Source organism: Apus apus, chromosome 1 (assembly GCF_020740795.1).
Source record: "Apus apus isolate bApuApu2 chromosome 1, bApuApu2.pri.cur, whole genome shotgun sequence".
NCBI classification, from domain to species: domain Eukaryota; kingdom Metazoa; phylum Chordata; class Aves; order Apodiformes; family Apodidae; genus Apus; species Apus apus.
Window position 1 is genome coordinate 175,485,098 of NC_067282.1, and position 27,318 is coordinate 175,512,415.

At 36.0% G+C, this 27,318-nt stretch overlaps 1 protein-coding gene across 2 annotated transcripts in view; it reads right to left on the reverse strand.

The window, feature by feature from the left end:
- Positions 1-27,318, reverse strand: part of PPHLN1 (periphilin 1) — a 68,020-nt gene that overhangs the window by 24,686 nt on the left and 16,016 nt on the right. For both annotated transcript variants that reach the window (XM_051608520.1, XM_051608529.1), the window contains exons 6-9: positions 15,446-15,702; positions 11,538-11,620; positions 7,270-7,389; positions 5,220-5,360 (exon numbers count right to left, since the gene is read on the reverse strand). In XM_051608520.1, the coding sequence (XP_051464480.1) occupies positions 5,220-5,360; positions 7,270-7,389; positions 11,538-11,620; positions 15,446-15,702 (601 nt within the window). The remainder of the gene's footprint in view (positions 1-5,219; positions 5,361-7,269; positions 7,390-11,537; positions 11,621-15,445; positions 15,703-27,318) is intronic.

Here is a 27,318-nt window from a genome sequence, read left to right on the forward strand (position 1 = left end):
TAAAAATACTGCTGAACCAAAAGCATCCAGTCAGCCAGCAGTTCCATTACAAAAAAAAAAAAAGGGTTCATGAATGCATTAATTCCTGTGCTTCCTCCTTAGATGCCAGAGCTCTGTACTAATAGGCAAATTAAGGTCTGAGTGTCAAATCTCATTCAGAAACTTAGCAGTTTGATTTTTTGCCAAAATCAAGGAAGGTACTTGGCTCATTTGGCAAAGCCTGTCTTCAGAAAATAATAGATTTTCAGAAGTAACACATGTCACTTCAAATTGCATATGCAACATTTAAGAAACTGGACACATAATAATGGACTAATTAATACAGTGTTGCAGACTTGATGTCTAGACAAGATAAGACATTTCAAGAATCCCTGCTACTCATGCTCATAAAGGAACAACAAAGAGATAGCCTTTTGTGTAACACCGACGCTGAATTACTCTAACTGTGAATTTAACACCAGGGACATATTTGTCATCACTTCCAAAAAAACCCCACACTTCAGCATATTATGTGCTAAAAGCATAAGCTGATCCTTAACTATATGAAAACAGAAACTGAACAACTCCAAAACAATACTTTAATGTATGCTGCATATTAAATGCAAAAATACAAAAAAGTGCACTAAATCATTACATCAGCAACCTATGAATATACACTGATCTTGACATGCCAACACAAAATTCTCAGCTACACTATTCTCAAGTACCCACACTAATTTTTTAAACACCTATTTAATAGGCTTCCACTACGACAAATGAGATCAGTTTTCCCAATACCTGCCATGCAGAAGTGCCAGGAAAGATTCTGCTCTGCCAACCACAGTGTCAGAGCCAGCAGGTCTTGAGAACTCAACTCTTCCCTAAGTGCAGCCAAGCACACTCCAGGTGAAGCAGATCCTTCATCCCCTCCTAGTGAGGCCAGCCAAAAGCCAGGGACCACAGCAAGGAGCTGGGACTCCACATTTCAAGGATAGGGACAGGAAATTGCCAAGAGCAGCAGGGAGCAGAAACCATTTTGTTGGTGGAAAGAAACAATGTTCTGGAGAGCAGCATGCCGTACTAACGGCAGCTGAGCCCAGTGAGCTAGCCGTGAAACACTGAAATAGGCTGTGCAGAGACACAGTGGAGTCTCCCTCACTAGAGATATTCAGGACTCATCTTGACAGAGCCCTGAACGACCTGATCTCAGGCCTTGTTTCAACAGAAGATTGGTTCAGGTGAGGCCCCATCCAACCTCGATGTTTCTATGCTACTTCCACTATTCCTGTCACTTCCAAGATTTGACCAGAGACTTCCAGGATCTGTGGTCTCAGTTCAGCAATGTTCTCAAGTGCCTGTGCATCTTCAGCCAAGTTCTTCCTTCCCAAGTAATATCTGCAGGCTTCAAATTAAACACATGCTTTGGAGTTTTTTTAGTTTGGGAGTCACAAAATTAATTCTTTGGCTCTGTTTAGTATCTGGATAATTCAAGCCTTCATCCATGAGCACAACTTCTCTCTTTATGTCAGCTTCAGTTAATACTTGCAAAGCAACAGCAAGGCTCTTAAAAGACAGTTACTAAATTGCAAACAGCAACTAGCTGTTGACAACTTTTGTCCTATCACAGTCAGCACTTATTTTTCTTCTTCTTTTTCTTCAAATACAATTTTACATGAACGCTTACAGTAAACCCCCCATCAAAAAAATAGCATGCAAATACTTTGTTGATCATTTACAACCACATTCCATTTAAAATTCTGTATTTTATGATCGTGTTATTTTAACTTAGAGACAAGATAGAAGGAACTTGACAAAAGAGTGATAAGAGCAATACACAAGATACAGAGACAGACTTATTAAAACAGAACATTTTTATGAATACATCATTCAATTGCTTAAGAGACTTTTCATTACTGTTTTTTCTTAAGAGAAATAACAGACTACATCACAAGCTGCCACCCCTTCTACCACTGAGGGCATCAGGCTGCCTGTCTCCCTGCTCTACAGCAATGAAGTTGCTCATTGTGACACACTGTATGTGTTCTGTCAGCACAGCTTTTTGCCCCTGGGTTTACCTGAAATAGTACCATACTAAGAAGTAATATATTTAAAAAAGCTTGCTCTTTTTCCTGGTTGGAGCTTTGAACATAGGTGGGCTGTGAGAGAACAAAGTAAAGTGCTTTTTCAGGAGTTTGGAACAGGAAGAACACCTGGGAATCAGAATGATAACAATTATAAACTGTAAAGCAAATATCATTTGATCTGGTGCTCCAAAAGAAAGCAGATCATCTTGGGAGACAAAAGCAGAAGAGGTCTGGTGGGTCAGACCTTCTAAGAAAGCCTTACTTTCTCATGCACCAGCTGGACCCTCACCAATTCTTAAACACATAGCCAGTGGCACAAGAAGTTTTTTCTACCCTGATTGATTTACTGATTTTAAATACTTTAGTAGCTGTCCAGTGAAGACCGAAAACCAATCTTTTGGAAATCCTGCTTTGCAGAGAATTACAGCATCATTTTTGTAGCGTAACTCTTGGCAAAAAGTATTCCATTTTAGTAAATCTTCAAAAAATTAAACTCCAGAAATAGTACACTAAAACTAGGTATTCAGAAGCTATTTTAAACACCTGAACTAGAAAAAAGTCCATAGAAGGAAAAAAAATAAAATTATTCTGCTCTTGAGTCTTCAAGACAAATACTCAGAAACAAATTGTATAAATCTTTATTATACTTGTATTTTATTTTTCATTATCAAATCAGTCTTCCTATTTCTAAAGTTAATTATAGCCTACAGTTCACTTCAAAGATTTAAATTTTACATCTATATAAACAATACAGCATGAGTAGCAGTAGTATTAAATTTGCATGTTAAAGACTAATTTTACTGTGCAAACACCAGAAACATACTTTCAGTTAAACAGTAGGAAATCATATTGAGAAGTTCATCCAAAGAACCTCTAGCAAGCAATTCACCACAGGACTGCAAATTTAATTTCCATTCCACTCCCATTCTCACTCTTTGTTAAAGCCAAAGCACTCAAGCCACACAGAATTGAACCAAGTTTACTTTTAGATGCTAACAACTCAAAGTCAGCTGAATAGTGTACAAATTTCTAGAGATATTGCTTTCCTATACTGTAGGAAGATCCACAGTATTTCTCAATTATGAAAATCATCAGGACTATCATAACAATGAATTTTCTGGAATTTTTTTTTAATTACTGAAGTAGAAGTTATTTTTAAACATTGATCTGAAAAACACACAGGTAATTTTACAGTCTTAAGTTTAAATGATTAAATACATAGCTCATCTAGTTCTCAACAAATTCATAGTGCTTAATTTTATAAAAAAATACAAATCTTGTCCAGTTGAATAAAATGTATTGAAGATGTTTCCAGTATAATTCTAAAATCTTATTTTAATTCTGCAGAACCTGGCAGCTTCAATATTCAAATCAACAACAAGAGAAACTGGATCTATGAAATCCAAATCTTTTTAAGCTATTCCTCAGGCTTTTCTGAGCTAAATTCCTGGAAGTATTGTTTTACAGAACACAATCTAGATTTCCCTAGAGCTAAGTGCAAACTCTACCACACATAATAGCATTAGATCATACTGAAAACAACATTTGTTTTTTATGCCTAAATTTTCATCTGTCTTCACCATAAGCCTGTCCTTAAGACCAAGGTGTAGAACTTCATGGGGAAAAAAACAATCACGGATTCAGCAGCATCCGGCTAAACCATCACAATTGCTATTAAAAAAAAAAAATCTGCTCCTAATCTTTTTTCTTTTTTTTCAATTTGTCATTTCTAAATAGTCATAAGTTTATGCATTTGGTAGTAGCTGATTTGGGCCACGTATGACCTGGTGATGAGACACACAGGAATAACCAAACTGCATCATGACCCCCACAGATACAGCATGCTCTGGTTAACTCCATCCCATTCAGACTCAGTACACATACAAAGCCATGCTCCCTAGTAACATGATTATGCAAAGTCAACATTAAAAAGAAAAATAAACAAAAACAATTAAGTAAGAAGTTGGGTTTTCAAGTGTCAAAACAAAAAAAAAAAAAGGAAGAAAAGTACTACAGAAGAGAAAATGGGCCCACAGGCAACAAAAAAACATCAGAACAAAGGCCACTAGAATTAAAATGGAAAATTAAGACCAAGATGTTATTATGAGATAATCACGAGCAGGAAAAGTGATCTATGTTTCACTTCCACCCATCTCAGGCATACTGAAAACACTGCAAATTAGAGTAAGTCTGAACAAAGTAATCTCTATCTCTCAACCAAATTATAAGCTTTAAATACAATTTCCATAGTTGCACTTATGTCAGAAAGACCCAGTCAGAAAAATCTTCAAACTTTCAATTGAAAGTATCTAAAAGATGGAAATGAAACACTTTATGACAAATGAAATTGAAAGTTACTGTAGCTAATTTCCTTACAGTACGGTGACATGATATAAAAGCCTAATACATTAATAAATACTGACTGAACCTTCTCAAAAACTCAGTTTCAAGACGAGTAACAGAAATCCTGGTTTGTATTAAATGAATCCCCAAGTGCTCAACATAGAAGAGAAAAGAATACAAATTCTGAATACAATATCCCTCCCTTGTCCAGATATAACACACTAGTCAAAGCAAAATCTAAAGGTTCATAATCTTCAGAGAATGACAAAGGCACTGAGGTTGAAATTTAACAAAAACAAGGAAAAAAAAATCCTAAAAAAACCCCAAACAAACAAAAAACCCCACTCAACAAAAAACCCCAAACCAAAAGGCAATTTCTCATGTTCCCAAACTATATACTTAAAGAAATCCCAATGTAAAAGTAATTTGATAATTTGATCACACAGAAAGTTTTACTTTTTAATTATATTTGAAATTATTTGTATATCATATATCATATTTGTATATCATATCATAAAATGATATATCATTTTAAAAAAATTATTCAAAGAAGCAGTAATTTTCTTGAGTTGCAAAATAGCAGGTGTTGCATATAAGTTACAGAAAACTACCACTAATTCCCATGTGCAGATAAATGCCACGTTTCTTCAGAATTAAATAGACGGAGATGTTATCATCACATCATCTCAAGAAATCAGATTACGTTAATATTACGCTCCAAGAAGGAGGAAAATAAACTAAATCAACATATTTCTAGAAGATCAAACCACTAAACAGGTATCACATCAATGACAAAATGCCAAGAGGACTCACCTGTTCTATCTCCTTTGTCTTAGCTGCAATTGCTTTTGAGCGGTCAAGAAGCTGGCCATCCTCATATAATTCATTACTTTCTGGCACATTTGCTTCTGTTTCCTCTGTTTGTTCAGCATATAATGGAGCTGAAGATCCAGTCTTAAAAAAAAATAATAAAAAATAATCAGAGTTTTGAGAAAAAAATGAAAACCTCTAGGTGTGAGAGCAAAAAGAAGAACTCAAATACAGATATTCAGTTGGATATGAGTTTGCTTATCAAGGATACTAGTGATGTATTGTTGCTACAACCTACGATACAGAAATAGGGATTTTAAACATCCTAAAAAACCCATAACACAATCTTAACTGGGTAAAGACAATTATGTCAGATAACCTTCACCTGTCCTTCTGCTGAGAAGAAACTTGTATATATGATTTATATAACACCAGTTAGCAAGAAAAATCCACCAGGAAATTTAGATTAGTTTTCTGGGTAAGAATAAAACAAAATCAAAGATAAATAGGCATCGACAAAGTCAAAATGCCATCAGTAAGAACTTTTGCAGCATTCAGGACCACAGGTTCAGTGTTAAAGGAACAGAGATACCTATTGTATAGCAAAAGCAAAGATACACTTGAGAGGACTCCTGATGAGAAATGTTACTGAAGAACCAAAATTGTATAAGCTTCCCTCTAAAACAGAAATTAAGGCAGTAGCCAAGCCCCAAAGAAAACAGACTCCCACTATAAAGAGTCTATATAAGAGATGTAAAAAGATAATAAATTACTACAGTATATTTAAATCAAATATTACAGAACAGATTTGTAGAATGTAGAGTTGTTTTTTCAATAACATTGAACATGAGAACTGAAGAGGATGCATAAAATATTTTCTACTATCAAAAATAAAGAGGTGGAGAACATTAAGACTTAAGAAGAATGAACAAGAAGAGCATTAGACAATACAAAAAACGCTTAAGTGGTCTTATAAGCATCAGCTCAAAATGTCATATAAACAGTAATGTAAACCATTAGGATTGCATCTCAAATCTTGGTCCTGCAGTAACTCATGAAATGCCTGAGAGGGAGAAAAAGGCTGCTAAAAAGTTTAGTGCAACACAACAATCAGTTACTGAGCGCTATGTAAGATAAACTGGAAAAAGCCAAAAACTCCATATGGCATTCCTGCTTGGAGCAGTTTCCTGCTTCCTTTTCTTCACTAAGGCCCAGCCCCCTCCCCCCCCCTTTTTTTTTTTCTTTAATTTATTTTTCATATAGGGAAACTGACAGTTTATTTGCCCAACAGGATCTTCCTGTCCAGTATCAAGATGCACCCAGCCATCATCAACAGACAGGACTTTAAAAGTTCAGATAAATATTGGTCCAGTGAGCTTATTTCCTTAATCTAGACCAAGTGTGAGATACAAGCACACTTCAATACCTTAAGGGGTAGAATACAAGGAGGGGCAAAAACAGATGGGTATACACTGGCCATTAATTAATGCTGATTTTTAATTAAATAAAAGTTTTTTTGGGAAAAAACAAAAACAAACAAACAAACAAAAAAACACACAAAAAACCTACTCACTGCAGTACCACTGGAAAAGCTTAATTTTTATACAGAGGAGAACTACTTTCTGAAAAGGAATACGTGACATGGGAGGCTGCCATGGCATGGAACTGAACTCAGTAAACCAGAGTTTCTCTTTTAATTATTATTACATGTACGCTCGTATTTCAACTCAGAAGTCCCCTGCTAATTTTAAGGAGTTCAGTAGGCATACACACTTAGACTACTGCAAGAATCTCTGAGAGAGCTGGAGCCTTATTTTGTCTGTGGTAGCTCAACATGAATTCAGATTACAGTAAGAAAACCTACTCTTTTTATGCATTTGAATAAATAAGTCACAAGGCTTTAGTTTTCCTCTCCCTCCCTTTCAACAAACATTTAATAGCACAGGCAGACAAATTCAGGTGTAAGTTTTAAAATGTGACTTTCAGGAGAGTAGAGAAAAACAAGAGTCTGTTGTTGCAATGCTTTAAAATAAATTAATACTCCTTGTCTTACATCATACTCTGATACGTCAGGTAAATTGCTTTCATTGGCCTTCTCTGCCTTTTCAGCTGCCCACTTGATTGCTGCTTCAGCAAGTTCCTTTTCTGATAGTCTGCTGCTCTTCTCCAAGGTCTGTACAAAAACACAGTCAAGGTTTAACATTAAATATATTTACACATAGCAAAACATCTTCAAAATGAAAATAAACAGTTACTCAGATCTCAGAAATGTTTAAAAAGAGGAAGTAAGAAAGTTGAAGCTATTTCATTTGCCAACGGATTTCTTTAAAAAGAAAAGTGGATAGGGAAAGAGCAAAGCAAAAAAAAGAAAACAAGAGAGAAAAAAGATAAATCAACTAAGTTCAGAAAAATGTTTTAAAAAGCACCATACTTTCAGAATCAGTTTTATTAAATTCATGGGACAGAAATAACAGAAAAAATATTTGAGACCAGTTGAGTTTAAAGAGACATGGATCAAAAGGAGACTAAGAAATCAGATACAAGTATGGAGTGATTTAATAATTCAATCTGATTTTCAGGCATAAAAAGGTTGTAACAAATTTAAACTAAACTATTAAATACTGTGTATAAAACCTCAGCCAATTAGGGACAAAAAGTATTGTATACATACTTTAAATTATCAGAGCTTTTATTAAAATTAATTATTTTTTATCTGGGGGGGAACCACTGAATTTATAATAGAGTCAGTCATGGCTTTATGGCCTTTTAATTAACCTTTTAGATGGCAATATTAATATAAATAATATTTTAAAAATTATTTCTCCCTGAGAATATGATTTGGCTTCTACTAGCAGAGAAATAAACAGACAATGACAAATACCCATGTACCAAAATGATTTTAGGAACAGCTAGCTTTATAAATCTTGTTACCACTACGTAGGTATTTCATTTGAATTGTACACATAGAAGCATCCATCAAATAATCTATACAACTGTAGTATTAATTACTGCAACACTAAGGTGAGTAACTAAAAAAGCTACACAATCCTACTGCCTGAAAAAGATTGTCACAATTTCTGCCCAATATCTGTTCCATCTTAACAAATGGAAAAACAAAAAAGCAAACAAAAAACCCAGCACTCCTCCCTCTTGTTGTTGGTTCATTCCAAATGACATAAATGGACAGAGGAACCAAATACTGTGACTTGTACTAAGACTGCTTCATCTTCAGACCTTTTGTGCTTAAGTAAAATATTATTCAAACATCTCTTTGTGCTGTGGTATGGCACAAGTATACAATTCACAGAATCCTGAAAGGATTCTGTGTCATAAAGACATCACCTTTACCTGACACCAGAAAAGAAGCACAACATTCCAATACAAATATCTCTTTCCAGCATTGTAAATTACAGAATTGTAACCAGCAAAGTCAGGAGGTGACAAAATTCAATACGCAGGGGTACAAAGAGTGTTCTTAAGAAAGGGGTAATATAATTCACAGAATAATTAGCCCAGCTCACCTTTCCGAACTAAACCATTATTCTTACACTAGCCTCACTACAAACTATCTGCTGCCAAGATTTTACCCCCATGTTTTTAATCTCTATAGTATGCCTGACTTTTGCCTTTAGCCTGACTTTTCCCTAGCTGCCAAAAAATCTTACATTGTGGATGAATCTTGCCCTTTCCTCAAATGTAGCTCAGGCCAATACGAACAAAAGAAAAGACCAGTATCTTTGTTACCAACAGTCAACTTTGCGTGAAAAGAAGACAAATATAATTTCACATAACTTAGAGTATTTCCACAAGCCATAAACAGTAACTAACTACTCTAGTATCTACTGTAGTACAGCAAAAAGAATCTGTTTAATTTAATCTCACTAGATTGAATTCTACAGGTCTCATATCAATAAGTATGTATTAAAAAGCCTTAAGTGCATTTTTCATAATAAAGTAATGGTATTTCCATATGTACACTACAACTGAAGAATAGTAACATATTTACATAGGCTGCAAACTAGCAAGAAATGAAGAAGCTAGTGTATCTTGCAAAAAACAACCAAACATTCCCCCCAAAGAAAACAGGTGTGGGTTTTTTTTTCTATTTTTACCTTATCCATAAGATAATAACAGCAAAAACCTGACAGTTTTCTGCTATCTCTGCTGGGAAGCTTTCCCTGTCTCACAAATCTGCTTTCTGCTCTAATTATGTTGGATATAGCCTCCAAGGCTTGCAGTCGAGACAGCTATCAAAGAGAAACACAAAATATTTCATGCTGTAGTCAATTAAACAGGTGGTTAAGATCAGATAACACCAACATGTATTAATTCACATGCAGGTATATGTAAAAAATTAATTATAAGACAGATAAGAATACCTTTTTAGATTTGCAAATAGTTACTACCGTGAAAATCTGATATTGCTGCAGAAGCATATACCTTTTTATGTATTTCAAAGCTAAATTATAGCTTAGAGCATTGAAAATCTTCTCTTTTAATCTATAAAATAAAGTATATAACTAATTTCTTGGGTCTAAGTACATTGTAAGACCCTGGGTCTAGAGTGTTTATCACATTTTACCACATCTTTTTCTGTTGATACTTGTATGTCAGTGAAGCAGTTCTATAACTTAACTGGTCATTGTAATTCAGCCATCACCCCAAAAGGCTCTACTGACACAACAGTACATTTAGAAGCAGGTTTCAGACTTTAAGAGAAGTACTTCAATTTCTGCAGCTGATGCATAGCCAATAAATATTTGCATTGTCTGGGGAAATTATTTCCATCAAAGAAAGTTTCATTTTGTGTAGCTGACATCAAGTGGATATCCAACCCCAGCAGATATATGTGAACAGCTGGCAAAAAACCCCAATACAGCATAGATCAGACCTGACTGAAGAAGAAAGTATAACATTTAAAGAATATAGTTCAAGCTCACACTGCTTATTAATACAAAAACAAGAGATTTTTTGCAATGCCTCCTTTTTCTCACAGGTTTGTATTAAGCAAGGATTTGGTATTAAGATATAGTATGCTGAGTCTGTAATCAAAATAAGTGAGCTAATTATAAAGTTTATTTTATAATCCAAATCAGTGTAACTTGTACATTACAGCTTTTATCTTGTTTTTGTTATTTACATTGCTGAGAACACATTGTCTGCCTCCCCCTTAAGGACTTGGCAATTAGCTACTGCCTAGCACAGCAGTTCTAAAAGAGCTGCATAAGGGATAAGTACTTAGAATGACATAGCCCAAACAAAGCCTGATTTTTTTCCCCAACTAATTATTTCCTTCAGTCTCACCTTCTCACAACAAAAAGCACCTTTCTTTCTTCCAATTTTTAATTTATTTTTTTTATTTGTTTAAGCATTCCACTGATTTTATTAAAAAGACCTCAATAACCAGGCTAGTACACCATGCTACTTAGGGCAAATGCTGATTTTTAATAGGACCTTATTCACTTAGAACAATATAATGCATTGTTTCTTTATTTCTCATTAAAGTATTTCTCAACACTTCAGTGAAAATACTTTGGTGGAAGTGCTCATTTTAACCTCAAATATAATCTACAGGCAAGCAGTCTAGGATGTGAAAATATTTTTCCTGTCACAGAACACCCAGAACATTACTGAATGCTTATTGTTCATTAGTGCTTATTAGCTTGTTTGTTTAACTAACTAGTAAGATTAGGTAGTTGGTGCTCAGCCTAGAAGATATTTTTGATGGGAAATTAAACAGCATCTTTTAGAATATAAACTGGAATTTACCAAACTATCTTCCAGTGTGGCTCCCTTCCAAAGTAAACACTATCATTCTTGCCACATCCTCGAGCAGCCCTGCTTCCGAGTCAACACTGCTATTCGCATTATCTTCCCAGTCATTCAGGCACTTCACCACACTAGTAGTCACAGCTTAGGAATCACTGAAGGATGGAGTTCAGTGCAAGAATATGCTTGTCCAATTGATCTGTTGTTCCTAAAATTTGCTTCCCTGTATTTCTCCTTGCCATTCCTTTTCTAGCACTCTCTGGACTTTGGAAAATGGCAATTTTAAATATATACAAAACTGCCTTTTCTCCTAAAATGACAGTTAATACAGAACAAAAAGGTTTGTTGGTATCATCAGATACACAGCATTATCAGCACCTTCCTGCCAGATAAGGGAAACCTATCCTCTGCTGGACTGCAGTGCAACTCAAGATGCTCCACAGAGTATCTCCTTAACAGCTCCATACAGTATCTCCTTCCAACTGAGGAAAAAATCCAACAACAATGAGCAATCTGAAACTGTGATGAGAAGTACTTGAAAAGATAATTCACCTTCGATGACAGTACTACTATGGAGCCTGAAGGTGATGCATCTCTTGATGTTTTCAGTGATTGAGCTGATCCCCTTTCTTTACCTACAATTTGGAAAAAAAACCAACAAACCAACTGTAAAATTATATTAAAGACAGACATTCCAAATGCATTTATTTGCTTAGAAAAAACTGCTCCAGCATCTGATAAAGGTTGATAATACTTTCTTCTGTTTACCAAGAGAGAAGAGATCTATTATACTGCCATATGATTTCACAAATTTAGGAAATTCCATTGTCTTTTTTTGCCCACTCAAACTAGAAGGGTGTATCAATATGGTTTGGTAGGATGGTGTGTCTTTACTTTTTAATATTCCTGTATTAATATAAATGTGTGAAATATTAGACACCAGGCAATCACTCCAGGAAACCAGGCTGTGTAGGAACTGGTCTAGCAGGCCACAGTATGTTGAAAAGCCCTGCCATAAGAAACAGTCCTGTACTGTGCCAAGCATGGGTTAGATGCTCTTTATGTTATCAGTGTTTTTCTTGTAAGGATTAAAATTGGCAAAATGACAATTTAAATTCACAGTGTTAATCACAGGCTGTGTAGCCTTGCCACAGACTGGTTACAGGCAGCCTACAGAAGCAGAACTGGTTGCAGTGTAAACTACTAGTTTTCAACCTGTGGTCCATGGATTACATCTAAGGAATCTGTAAAAAGTAAATATAAAAAGCAAATGTGTTGTCAGTAGGCCTAAATTAACTAGACTATTCACACTGCCTGCAAAATGGCTGATTGTTCACAAATGGAAAACTATATAGACTTACCTTGCCTTCCATTGAATTTATATCAATTCAATTAAGGAAGCGATGAATTTAGAAGTCTATTAATACTTATGAAAATTAAGATACAAGTTATTTTAGTAAAATTATAAACAAATATGGCTTTAATGTAATGAATTGAAGCAATAAAGAGCAAGCATGGCATCTTACTATTAACAGCTGACCTATTGCCTTTTTTTACTTAATGCCACAACATTGTGTCGTGTATTTTAAAATACCATTACCTACACAAAAATGTAAGGAAAAATCTATGCAAAATGCATACTTTTAAAAATATAAAATATTTAAAGAGTTATTTCAAAAGTTGGTTTTCTACTCTTTCCCCACATTTTCATATCATACACATAGTGTTGACTTAATATAAAGTAAAGATCAAACACCTGCTCACCTCTGCACATTGTTAGAAGCAACTGAGTTACCACTATGATGTTGAAGGCTTGCTAATCCATGTAAAAATCTTCACAGCTACTGATGGTTCTTTCAAAAATGCTACTGAAAATAGCTGGGGAAGTTACTCTGGCAAAAGCAAACATTCCAAATTGCACTTTAACCTTCTATTTGAAGATGATGTTAAATGGAGATCATATTTAAAAACATAGCAAGCAGCCTTATTTAAGAATTTCAAATAGCCATGAAACAAAAGATGACTGAAGAATTATTTAAACTAAAAAAGCTTTTTGACAATGAAAAGAAATAGCAAAAAGAAAAACTGTGAAAAATTAAAAGTTCTTATAAATACAAAGTATATGACAAAACAAAAAAAAAATGAAGATAGAAATAACCATGTCCTGTACCTGTCACACCCTCCAAAGAACAGTATGGATAAGCTACCTCCTTTTAAATTTACAGATGACTCTTAACTCTGCCTTTCACATGCCTCCTTCATCACACTGGATTCTTTAAAGACTGTCTCAATTGAGTGGATTATAGGTTTGTACTTGAATAGATGAAATAAAATGATACAAGCATCAGTAAATAATTCAAAGTTAGGCAGTGAAAGAAACCATCATTTAATTTAGAGACATTATTTGGGCCATTTTTTTCTGAATGCATGTAGCTATTTTGAACATACAAGCCCTACCTACAACTGAACATGACACTTTCCAAGTACCCTTACTTGCCTTCTTGCGTCTTCTTAGCATACCACTCTATATGGACTAATCTGGTAAAAGAATACCATCCTCCTTCTCTCGATGCTCTCCCACCACAGCTGAATGCCTGCCCTTCTTCATGAGCCCTTTTTCTCCCTTTACCAAGCTTCTTAATGTGCCCCCCAGTTATCTTTGTTCAAATCCTGTATTTATCCTAATTTATGAGAGCTGTAGAGCACGGGAGATTGGTCTCTCACTGCAAGTCACCAGGCCAAACCAATTCAGACTGTCTGATTTTAAACAGTATTTAAAAAGATGTCATATTAGAAGTTCTGCATGAAATAGTATGTACTCTGCATGTTGTAAATCCATTTAAGTACAGACTAAAATGTACTGCTGATAGGTCTCACTTCATGTTTCTTTTAAATAGGTAATACATTAACTCAGCTTGGCCAAATCATATTAAAACAGGATTCTACAAGTATTATTTAAGCCATTTAGATCTTGCAATTAGGCCATTTTAATTCAGTCATCTAGAAAAACAGTTTAGTAGTACTATTTTCCAGGGAACAGTCAGTTATGAAGAAATACCTCAGTGTACAAGCCACCTAGTCTCTTAAAACTGATTTAAAGGTGATGGGGAGAGGTGTTTAACCATGCAATTGGAAAAAGAATCCCCAAAGCCACACACCTAAATGGAACTTCCTCTCTTGACCAATATGTTTTCTGGTTTGTGAAGATGCTTCTACTTTGCTACGTCCATTACTTCTCAAGTAGTTCTGCCAACATACTGCAAATGTGATACAAGGTGGCTCAATTTTAGGAAATTCCTGAACATTCAAAATTTTTATAAGGTTTCTTACAAGGTTTCCTGTTCCTGGTAATTATGATCTGCACATCTACAACACTTCTACAGATTTAGTTGAATATAATGTTTTTATCTTCCTCTCCTACACTTACAGGAATTCATATTCACTGAATATTGCAACAAAATAGAAGAACTGCAATGATGGGCTAGAAAGGTAATTTGTGTTCTATAAGGAGTGGAATGATTCCTCCATATTTAAACAATGTTAAAAAAACTCAACAAGTTATTTTTTTGGCAAGAATTGCTACATAATGGTCCAGTGTGCCACTTTGGAAACACATAATATGCCTGTCAGTGAATAAAAAATTATCTAATTAATTTTTTTAAAGCTGCCAAAATGAACAGTAGGTTTGTATAGTCAACAGAAAGCATTTTCAGAAAGGGAAATCAAATCAGTTTCAGTTACATAAGCCATATAAACAGCAGTGTAGTATACTAAAAAAGAGCAATTTTGCCTTTTTTTTTTTTTTTCAAATAATTTGAATAGGAAAACCTTAAATATTTTCAAAACAGATAATTCATTAGATTCCTGTTTTTAAAAGACAGAACATACACAGTATAGACTTAACTGAGATAAGTTTCATATTTCTTTGTGCAAAGCAAGATTTGAGAGAATCTGAGGATGAAATTAAATTGCTAAAAGCCAACCAGTTTCAAAACCCTAAGAATACAGTTCTAAGAACATCTTCAGAAAATGTAACAAATACCAGTATGTAATTTCATCTCTCAATTTTTTTAAATCCCTCTTTTCCCCTGGTTGCAGAAGAAAAGTCTTCATCTCCTACAGATGACAGCAAAGTTTCTTGTAAGGGAATCCAATGATGAACATAGAGAAGTAACAGAAGCAGTTGATAGTAAAGGGAAAATAACATGATACCAGAAAAAGCTGTGCAGCTGAAACTCCTACAGTCAGCCTAAAGTGCTACTGAAATAACATCTACAATCTCCCACATGAAATACGTAAGGGAACAGAGAGTACAATGAAACAGCCAAGAGCAGAAAACACATAATTGATACAAAATGTCTCGTTCTCTTATTGTAAAAGGTAGCATGTAAAGAAAAAGGGCTATACAGCAAGTTGCAGTTTCACCTCACTAACAGTTATCAACATTCGTCCAGCATTACCTTGCTGAGAAGAAATATTTCTTTTATGTAAAGATGACATGCTTCTGCTGTGCTGGGACTGGTGGAAAGGATAGCCTTTGTTTCTTTCAGGAGAGTAGCTCCTGCTGCTAACACTAGAGCCAGATCTGCTGTGTGGAGAATCCCTTCGGCTCCCTGGTGATTCCCTGAAGAAAGGAGAGTCCCTCTTATGAGGGGATCGCTCTCTCATATAATGAGAAGGATAGAAGCTTTTTCTTCTGAAGCCGTCTCTGATGTCCCTTTGAAGAAAACAGATAAGTTACTTGGTTATTCTTCCAAAGTTTGTGGAACCGCACTAGATAATACAACGGTAACATTTTATGTCTAGTAAATACAAAAAGGTTAGCTGATCTGTAGAATACACCTGAAATCTTCAGCGTTGTTAAGAGTGCTAGTCAATTAATAAAAAACAAGTATTAAAGTAGAAAAATAAGTGTATGTAATTAAATATATGTATGCCATTTTTTTTCAGATTTCATTCAACTACTTCCTCACTAGAAGCTAATTCCTTTCTATGTCTCAGTAATATAGCCGAAATATGAGAAAAAGAGATATTCAAGAAATTGGGATTCTCACGTATTATTTCTTCAGACTCACTCCACTTTTCCTGGAAATCAAGTCTTAATTTACAATAGCTAAAAATGCATTTGCAAATATTGCTCACACTATTAGCTGTTCTTCAACTCTATTTTTCTCTAACCCTTATCTTCAAGCAACTAGGTCCCTCTATTGATTTCGCACAGCTTCCTAGGGGAAATATCACTGAGGGATTTCAGTATATCCAGCAAAGACAAAAATAAAACTGCAGACTATCTATCCTCATGCCTATGTATCCATCTAAGGTCAAACCCTGAATGAAAATACAAGATTTATACCTACTAAAAAGTCTGTCTTCCACAATACCCAATATTCATTTCTAATTTTACTGTAAAATGCCACAAACACACTCAGTATTATATGAAACCCAACTGATTCTAAACCATAATCTAGTTAGTAAACACCAAAACTTTTCACTAAATTTAGATATTGTTACTTCAGACCATACCACAAATATTCTGGTTACCTGCATATTATATTAATATACATATATATATAAATATCAAAAAAAAGTATCAAATTGAACCTTTCCTAAAGAATCTCAAAGCTAACAAACATGTAAGAGAATATCTACTGAATCCAGACTTGTGACATTTGCCTAGGTCAGAAGACACACTGCTAAAAGAATCAAGCACCTCCACAGCATTACTACTTTTAAATAAAGACCTCATAGTATGTAGAGTAAGCCAGAATGTACCCTATTTCACTGCTCCTTTCTCCTATATTTCATCAGAGTCCAACATTTTAAATAAAGGAATACCTCACAAAGATGAGCAAAGGTCTGGAGGTCTCATTTAGCACAATACAGCTGCTTTTTTGTTGGTGGAAAAAAAGGAAAAAGCCCTCTAGTGTACAATACCTATAGCATGTTATGGGCCCACATTTGTGATGGGCAACAATGGACTTCATCATGCCAAAGATGCTTTGAACTACTGGAACTGCACAGGTAGCACCACAGTAATACAAACTCTGATACGTTGATGTGTTTTATATAGTGCTGACTTAGTTTTTGTGTGGAAAAATGGGGCAAACATCCCACAAGCAACACTGAGGCTATTCTGCAACAGAAAAATTCATTGGGGTGGACATACAGCCAGTAAAAATACAGACAATTCTTAAGCTTATTTCTCCAATTCCAGATGAAAGAAAGTATCAGGAAAATAAACTGAATGTTTATTTTGAAAATTTTCATATGAAACTGAAGTATGAAGCTCTGAGCCACCCTGGTTTTCAGTAAAATGCCAGTGAAGCAAAGACAGATTTTACAGTTAAATAATTATTTAACACAGACTTTTATAGGTATCTTAACAGAAAATCCTATTTTGCAGGTCTGCATATCAACACTGTTACAAGACACTGTTGCATGGATTTACATGTTAACAGGTGTGCTAAAACGCAACATTAATTTATTTTCCGAATATCTTTTCTTCTGTTTATTGCAACACTTTTTTCCCCTCAGGTGTGCCAGCAAAACAACTAAGGAATTGTTAAATAGTACTCTATTTAATAGCCTTGATACAGTAGCTATTGTGTAGATACTTACATCAAAGAATGAGGTAATCCACAGAAGCATAATCCTCCTGCTTTCTTAACAGGCCTAGGAGCAATGTGCCCTGCTTGGACACTACTCTTTAGGAAATGTATAGGTTAAAGGGAGGTTTTGCAGAAAGAAATAACTGAAATTACTGGAGACTAAGAAAACACATTTATGACAAAACACTCAAACCCCTTTGTCCACTTTTAGCAAAGAGAAACCTAAAGAAGCGAGGTAATTCCTCAAACTGATGTAGCTGAAAATAAAACCTAATACTTTATCTACACTACAAGTCTGAACACTTCATGTAGGTATAGACTTAAAGCAAAATATCAGAACTTAAGAATACTAGAAAGATTAGGTCAACACTAAACTAGTTTGTCTAGTTAAGTGGATTTTTTTTTTTTATTTATTAAATAACATATCGAATCACATTTTTATCAGGGATGAGTTAGGTACAGCACACTTATTCTTCAGTTTCCTTCTAAATCTCTCTCTTTAAATAGTAAGGAGATGATTGGTGGCAACCAACATAGATTCACCAAGGGCAAATTGTGCCTGAAAAATTCATTGCCTTTTACAATGGTGCACAAGGGAAGAGCAACTGTGCAAAGTGTTCAACATCCTGGTCTCTAAATTGCAAAGATAGGTAGTAATGGATGGACCACTCGGTGGATAAGGAACCAGTTGGATGGTCTCCCCCAACGTAAGAAGGACATGGAGCTGTTAGAGCAAGTCCAGAGGGCCACAAAGATGATCAAAGGGCTGGAGCACCTCTTCTTCTATGAAGACAGGCTGAGAGATCTAAGGTTGTTCAGCCTAGAGAAGAGAAGACTCCAGGGAGACATTATAGCGGCCTTCCAGTACTTGAAAAGGCCTACAGGAAAGCTGGGGAGGGGCTTTTTACAAGGGCTTGTATTGATAGGACAAGGTGTAATGGTTTTAAACCAGATGAGGGTAGATTTAGGTTAGACATTAGGAAGAAATTCTTCACATAACGGTAGTAAGACACTGGAGTGTCCAGATTGTATGCCCCCTCCCTGGCAATATTCAAGACCAGGTTGGATGAGGCTCTGAGCAACCCGGCCTAGTGAGAAGTGTCCCTGCCCATGCAGGGGGGTTGGAACTAGATGATCTTTAAGGTCCCTTCCAACCTAAACCATTCTATGATTCTATGATTTTTAAAATACAAGCTTTCTGGCAGACCACTACACCTCTTTTATGCCCAAGGCATGTTTTTATGGGCAACTTGTGAAGCCCTAGGAGACAGAGAAGTTTGTTATGGAAATGTTTAGAGAGCCCGGCTATTGCACACATATAATAAATGCTCTATCCACATATCCACATAAGGATTTACAAAATATCACTGAAACACCCTTTTAAGCAGAAAAATCTTTAAAAGCCTTATTCTACAATAATACTATGCACAAAAAAATAGAATCCCACTTCCATTTTTTAAATTTTCATTTCATTATTCCATGTTAATACTTCACTGGACCATATCTCATACTGAACACTCAAACCATTAACTATATTAAATCTGCTTTGGACAGCCTAGCAACAGCACAGCATTTCTGATGTTTTCCATTAATATAACAAACTACACTGAACAAAACAAAATACACATTGTTTAACTTTTTTTCCCCTTCAATACTTAAGCTAACATACACCTGCAATTTGGTACTGAAGGTTGCAATTCAGCAAAGCAGTTAAGCACATGCTTCAGATTCCAACACATACTCAAAAGGTTTATTGAACAGGGACAATACTTAAGAGAAATGCAAAATCTTGTTCCTGGCTGTAACTTAAAAATATAACTACTTCCCCTAATAACAAATAGAGGATTAATACCTTTTATACAGAATCCCTCTTATCTTTGTACTTTGTATTTGCATCTCACACTTACTACCAAAAGCAGTTTAGTTCTCTCAGCAGTGTTGCAACAGGAAGTATTAGCATTTTTAACCTCCATGAAACTTGACCGTTATATTCTCACTAAGGCTGATAATCTTGAATGACCTCCTGAAATTTCATAAGTAAACAGCCATACCAAGGGCAGCTTAGGAAAGAGCACAAGCCTGAGAGTTATATAAGTTAACCATCAGTTCCAGTTGCCTGGAGAAAAATATAAAAATGGAGAACAGGCACAGCTACGGCTTTATGCATAGCAGGAGACCAAGGAAATAAAAAACAGGTGAGATTTTCTGTTGCTACAGAACCAGAGACACCACCTTCCCTAAGCTACCACTGTTACACTGAGTACTTCTGGTCTCATCCCTCCCGACCATTTTACCCACCAAACCATTCAGCAGCAATGTTGTAGGCAACAGGAATCCTAATTTACAGAAGGAACAGTACAACTTAAGTTATATGAAAGACTAAGACAAACTGGTATGGCAGTTTTATATTTAAAAGTACATAAAGGCAAAATGCAATCACTTGCTAGCTGTGAAAGGCATGGAATGGAGGTGTACTTGGGTACATGAAAGCACATCACATGCAATCTGGGAAAAAGTTTTATTTATAAGAGAAATCTTAGATTGCTCTTGTGAATTTATGCAACTGGGTAACTGCATACAATACCTCATGCTTACTATTCTCTCAGACATCTACATCCCAATACAGACATCCATCTTTTTAACTAAAACATTAAACTGCAATCTGGTCCGGCATGAGAGGACATAAATCACAGTTCTGAGAATGCATTGAAGAGATTGGCAACTCAATGGGATATCACAGAAACACAGAATCTTAGGGGTTGGAAGGGACCTCGAAAGACCATCTAGTCCAACCCCCCTGCCAGAGCAGGATCACCTAGAGCACATCACACAGGAACACGTCCAGGTGGGTGTTGAATGTCTCCAGCGAAGGAGATTCCACCACCTCTCTGGGCAGCCTGTTCCAGGGCTCTGTCACTCTCACAGTAAAGAAGTTTTTCTGATGTTTACATGGAACCTCCTGTGCTCCAGTTTGCACCCACTGCCCCTTGTCCTATCACTGGACAACACTGAAAAAAGCCTGGCTCCATCCTTCTGACACTCGCCCTTAACGTATTTGTAAACATTGATGAGGTTTGAACTGTGCTTGAACTGAGGGGCCCAGAACTGGACACGATATTCCATATGCGGCCCTTTCCCTTTCTCCTACACTGCTCTCCAGCAGGTCAGCCCCCAACCTATACTTGTACATGGGGTTGTTCTTACCCAGATGCAAGACTCTGCACTTGGTCCTGTTGAATTTCATCAAGTTTCTCCCCACCCAGCTCTCCAGCCTGTCCAGGTCTCACTGAATGGCAGCACAGCCTTCTGGTGTGTCAGCCACTCCTCCCAGTTTAGTGTCATCAGCAAACTTGCTGGGGGCACACTCTGTTCTCTCAGCCAGGTCACTGATGAAAATATTGAATAGTACTGGTCCCAGAACCAACCCCTGAGAGACTCCACTAGTCACAGACTTCCAACTAGATTCTGTCTCATTGACCACAACTCTCTGACTTCTTTCTTTCAACCAGTTCACAATCCACCTCACTATGCGATCATCCAGACCACACTTATTCAGCTACCTACAAGGATGCTGTGGGAGATGGTGTCAAATGCTTTAGTGAAATCAAAATAAACCACATGTACTGCACATTCATATCACTTTGGAGCAGAAACTGTAGATTCTCTCAGTAACTCACAGATGAGTGCAGTCTATCATCTAGACAGAGTCAACAGAGAAGTTTACGTGACCCCTTCCACCTCAGAAAGATTATTGCTATTGTCAATGGGGTCAAGCATTCCATTAAAAAGCTTGGGCTTGATTACTAACCCTGCCTAAAAGTGACTCGCATAATTTTATAAATAAGTCAAGGAAATAATTATCTCCTAAGACACCAGACTTAAGTGCAAAGAGATAAAACAGACAAGATTTGAACCATGCTTCTTAACTCAATACACTTTCTCTGTCTCATAATACACAAGCAAGGTGAAGAGGGAGGAAGAATAATTAAAAAAAAAATAATTAAAAATACTCTTGCCCTCATTGTCAGAACACTGCAGGGGCTAACAGAGCTACCAATGTGACTGAGACAACGTAAAAAACATTTAATAAAATATACTACACCCCTGACTCTTAAGTTTCTCAGAAGATTTGCTGTGTTAAACACCCAAAAAGAAAACATTGAGAGTACCTCTACTTTTAACATCTTCAAAGTAAATTAGGCGATAGAAGACTCCACCCACTAACCTCTCCCAGGACTCACTCCTTTTCTTTCCAAAGTATGCAGTACGTGTTTGTGCAACAAACCAACAATTTATTAGAGTTCTGCTTTAGAGACTTGCTATATATAATCTCTTGTCCAAAGATCTTTACGCTGGCTCATCACAAGCTAAAACAATACACCGAGTTACACCATTGCATATTTAAGTAATTGCATCTGGTTCCATCAGCTTTCATTTGAACATTTGAAATGATGACATTTATTCTGACAAGTAGCTTTCAACATTTTATAACTAAGCAAGTAACTACAGTACTTGTAAGTGATATTTTCATCTGCTTTAAATGAAATTTACATAGTTAGGTCTAGTCAGTGTAATCTTATTAACAGCTTTTTGTACAAAGGCAAAAGGAAATGGGTGTTTCAAAACAGTAATAAATCTCATATAGAGAAGGATAAATAGACATACCAAATGTACAACAAAAATTTAAAAATATGTAAATGCTTCAGAATGTGGTACTACTGAAGTCATCATATGGAAACACTAAAACTCCACACTGATGCCACTTGCCCACCTCGCTCAATTTGAAAGCTACTAAACCTTTCTCCCCTTCACCGCCTCACGATGTGATGACTGATCAGGGAATAAAGACAAAGACAACTTGAATATTATAGCAACATTAGAGAGAAATGGCTCTATGTCCTTTAATTGAATATTAAAGCTACGCACTTCAACTGAACCTGGAGACCAGATTACACTCCTCTTTATCCTTACTCAAGAGTACCCTCTTTTCCACTGTAATCGATTATGTACCTTACTGAACTTGCTGGAAGATAAGACCACACAATAAAAGTATATTTAAACTCAAACCCTCATTCTATTATGTAGCAGAGGGAAACTATGGTCAAGCACACAGGTAAGGACAAAGAAAGAAGTAATAAATAAAGAGTTAGAGCACAGAAAAACAGACTTACATTCCAAAGAATTACAAGCAAACAGGTTTGTACAACTGTATGCAGAATAAAGACAAAACATACTAATTAGACAAATCAAAAGCAAGTTACATAAAATAACTGCATTCAAATGCATGTGATCTTGGCTTTTCTTCTTTACAAAAATGAGGGTCAAGTCCCTGCAATTTCTCTACAATAGAAAATAAATCATAGGTCTAAAGCTTCAGAGTGCAAATATACTTAAAGTGGCGGACCAAATTACAATTTTTATAATCAGCTAAAACAATTAAAACAGCACAGAATTTCACTAATAAAATATTTACTGGCAGACAGTACTGTTGGGCCAGATTTCATACTCGCGACTTTCTGAGCAGTTTATCATCCCAGAACAGTCAAAAAGTCCAGATAACTAGCTGTAGGAATAAACTTCTCAATACAGTAACAACTGAATAGAATAAAATCATAGAATCCTTTTGGTTGGAAAAGACCTTTAAGATCACCAAGTCTAAACGCTAACCTAGCAGGCTGCAAAATCCACCATTAAACCATGACCATAAGCACCATATCTAAGCAAAAACTGAAATTACAGTATTCTAGCTGTGAATAATACATTTAGATTTAAAGATACATTTTTAACAGAACAGTGCTTAATAGAGACAAATTTTTGTAGGAATGAAAGTAACAGTAGCTAAACAGTTTTTTAAGAAGCTAATTCACTGCTTGTCACTTAAATCTCCTGTTGACATAATCCTTTGCCTTATTTAAATAATTCTTATACAAAATTCTTCAATAAAATACATCAAGAAAGAGAAAAGTTGTAGAATACACACTGAGTTTACTACCTCATCAAACCTGAATTGGTTTACTCCTCTACTCTGTTCTGGTGAAACTCCACCTGGAGTACTGCATCCAGCTCTGTAATCCTCAGCACAGGAAAGACCTGTTGGAGTAGATCCAGAGGAGGGCCATGAAGATGATCTGAGGGCTGAAGCACCTCTCCTATGAAGAAAGGCTGACAGAGTTGGGGTTGCTCAGCCTGGAGAAGAGAGGATTCTGGGAAGACTGTATTGCCACTTTTCAGTACTTAAAGGGAGCCTATAAGAAAGTGGGGACAGACATTTTAGTAGGGCCTGATGCAACAGGACAAGGGTTAATGATTTTTAACTAAAAGAGGGTATATTTTTTATAACAAGGGTGGTAAAACACTGGAATAGATTGCCCAGAGCGGTGGTAGATGCCCCATCCTGGAAACACTCAAGGCCAGGTTGGACGAGGCTCTGAGCAATCTGATCTAGCTGAAGATGCCCCTGCTCAGTGCTGCAGGGTTGGACTAAATGATCTTTAAAAGGTCCTTTCCATCACAAACCATTCTATGATTCTGTGAGTAAACACTTTAAAATACCTTTTCTACTCCAAAATTGCATACACACACTCAAACATAACTTCCTAAAATAATCGGACATACTAGACTAGGTAAGGTAAAACTTCATTTAACACAATGCAACTATTAAAAGTCAGATTTAAGAAGAGAAAGACATTCCCACAGCTGGCTGACACAACACTGCTGGGTGTCATGACATCAATATTCAGTTCCACTTAGAGAAAAGCATTTATCATCATCTCACAAACTAATACTACGAAGCTTCATATACAAAGAAAATAACCTTGTATGGTTATGTAAATACGTATCATGAATAAATGTCAAGACTAACATTAAGAATAATTTGTTAGCATGCAAAAATAGTATCACCTTTTAAAAATAATAACAAGAGCTTGAGATCACAATTGCTTTACTGATGAACATCTACTCAGATGTAGATCATAACACACTCAGATGCAGAGGAAGGTCAGAATGGTGTATCCAAAATCTTGTCTTTGCAGCAAGGTGTTTAACAAAAGGATGCCTATTCTGCCAGTAACACTCAATTTTTCCTCTCCTCTACAGAAAATTGGAGCATATCTCATTTTGTCAATTAAGGGATGGGAGGAAAGCAACTTCCATTTATGTGAAGAAACAACAACTAAGCAAAGCTCATCCTAGTATTCCCACCCTCTCTCAATGGGAATTATATTCCCTGAAATGTTTGTTATATTTTGAATAAACTAAACAAGTCTTTGGAACCTAACAGATAAAGCATTTACCTTCCTAAGGGAAACTAAGTACAAGTCCTGTGTGACAATACTCCCCCTCCTGAGAAAGACATGACTATGTTCATTAAGTCAATTCATTGGCTGGTAGTTGAGATGACTGAGTTAGGTGCTCACCATTAACAGTAGATGCCTGAACTCTAAGGGAGACTCCCTTTTCTTTCCCTCTCCACTGTCTCTCTTTACCTAGCTGTTTTTCAAAACATTTGTCAGGAAACCTTACCAGAATAACCAAGCACTATGCACAGGAGTTTGCTTCGTTATTTCCCAATATAGCATTAACTTCCTAGCTTGATACTATCTAACAATTAATTATAATGCTGCCTATAAAACTGGACCAGATGAGCTTGCTTTTTAAAGTCTTCTTTAAAGTCAGGTGTTAACCAAGATCTTAGAGCATACAATTACATAATCGTATGTTTAGGCATGTTGCCTCTGTAAACAGAGGATCTCCTGATAGTTTATTAGCATTATGTAAACATCATTTACAAGGAAAACATAATCCTTTTTCCAAAATGTAACTTAAGTTTTAAGCAAAAAATTGATGTTATTACAAAATATAACTGAGTTTGCACACAATACTGATTTTTTCCTTACGTGTATATAATAACAACATACTACTACTTGTAATACACAGCTCTCATGCAATGTTAAAAATATTATGACAATTGCATATGACAATTTAGAACCTTACAAAAACTGCAGTGGGAAACAGTTGTACACACAAAAACCACAGATCCTTAAAACACAACATAGTTAGTAAGCTGAATAAAAAGCAAGCAAGTTGAATGTAAACAATAGCAGTTGAGAACTGCCCTGATGAAAGCTTCCAGGTTTTTTGCTAACAAATTTGGTATGTTTATTGTAATTGTAGTCAAGTAAATACTCACAAGTCAATTTACTATCTAGCTGTTCCAATATAAAAATGTTTTTTCAGAAGACTGTAACAACCTGCCTTTAGTCCAAACTTTGTCAAGCCTTTAGATTCACAACATAGAGACCACACCTAAACGGACCTATAAAAGGACCAAAGTATATAGAACTACCATACACACAGAATCAGACTGAAATCACCTCTCTGCAATTATGTTCTGGAAAACAATCTTACCTCGTTTTCTCTTATAGCTCTCAGCAGGAAATAAAACCAAGATTTAGAACCCTTCTAAATTTCACAGAAAAAGTAAGCTCTACTGCATGAGGCTGTATATCTATAACTTCCAACAGGAAAAAAAAAATATCACAAAACAGGTAGTTAGAAATTCTGCTAATTTGGAAATGCCCACATACGAGAAGCTTGGAAATGTTTTTATTAGAAAAACATGACATCATTCTGAAATGAAACAGAACAGCTAGACGTTTCTATTACCACCAAAAGTCAAAGGAGTCTCCCATCAACTGGGAGGAAAAAAAATCACAGCTCAGACTGCTATAGGAGGTCCCAGGGTCGTGGATGAATGGTAGGAATACTGGCACTGACCTTAGAAATTGATCAGGAGAAATTATTAAGAGAAAAAGAAATAAAATGAGCAATGCAGCATACATTATGACTTTAAAGTTTAAACTTCTTCCCATCAACCTGAGATGGAAATTGCGTAAGCAATTACATCAGACGTAGAATGAGAAATGCTGCAAAGAAATTAAATACAATAGGTTTTCAGTAAAAATCACACTTTGAATGCAGCTTGTAGTATAATTCTAGATAAAAGGAAGCAGGTACCACCAACATAAATAACAGCAGAAACTCAGTTTGACATAATATTCTTACTAAGAAAAGAGCCAATCTTCACATACATCATTTTAAGTCTCTGGTTTCTAAGTTAAATGGAGGAAAGATATTCATCTCAACAACAAAACCAGACTTGTCTGGAACAAAACATTTTTACTTTCAATTGCATTGACATTGCAGTAGTGGACAGTCCTGAACTGTTCTTAATTACACATAGCCTTCAGTACAGTGCAGCTTTAAAAAGTGGTATCTGCATGAGCCAGCAATGTGCCCTTGTGGCTAAGAAGGCCAATGGCATCCTGGGGTGTATTAGAAAGGGTGTGGTTAGTAGGTCAAGAGAGGTTCTCCTCCCCCTCTATTCTGCATTGGTGAGGCCGCATCTGGAGTATTGTGTCCAGTTCTGGGCCCCTCAGTTCAAGAAGGACAGGGAACTGCTTGAAAGAGTCCAGCGCAGAGCTACTAAGATGATTAAGGGAGTGGAACATCTCCCTTATGAGGAAAGGCTGAGGGAGCTGGGTCTCTTTAGTTTGGAGAAAAGGAGACTGAGGGGTGACCTCATCAATATTTACAAATACGTAAAGGGTGAGTGTCAAGAAGATGGAGTTAAGCTTTTTTCAGTGATGACCAGTGATAGGACAAGGAGTAATGGATACAAATTGGAGCACAGGAGGTTTAAGGTGAATATCAGAAAAAATTTTTTT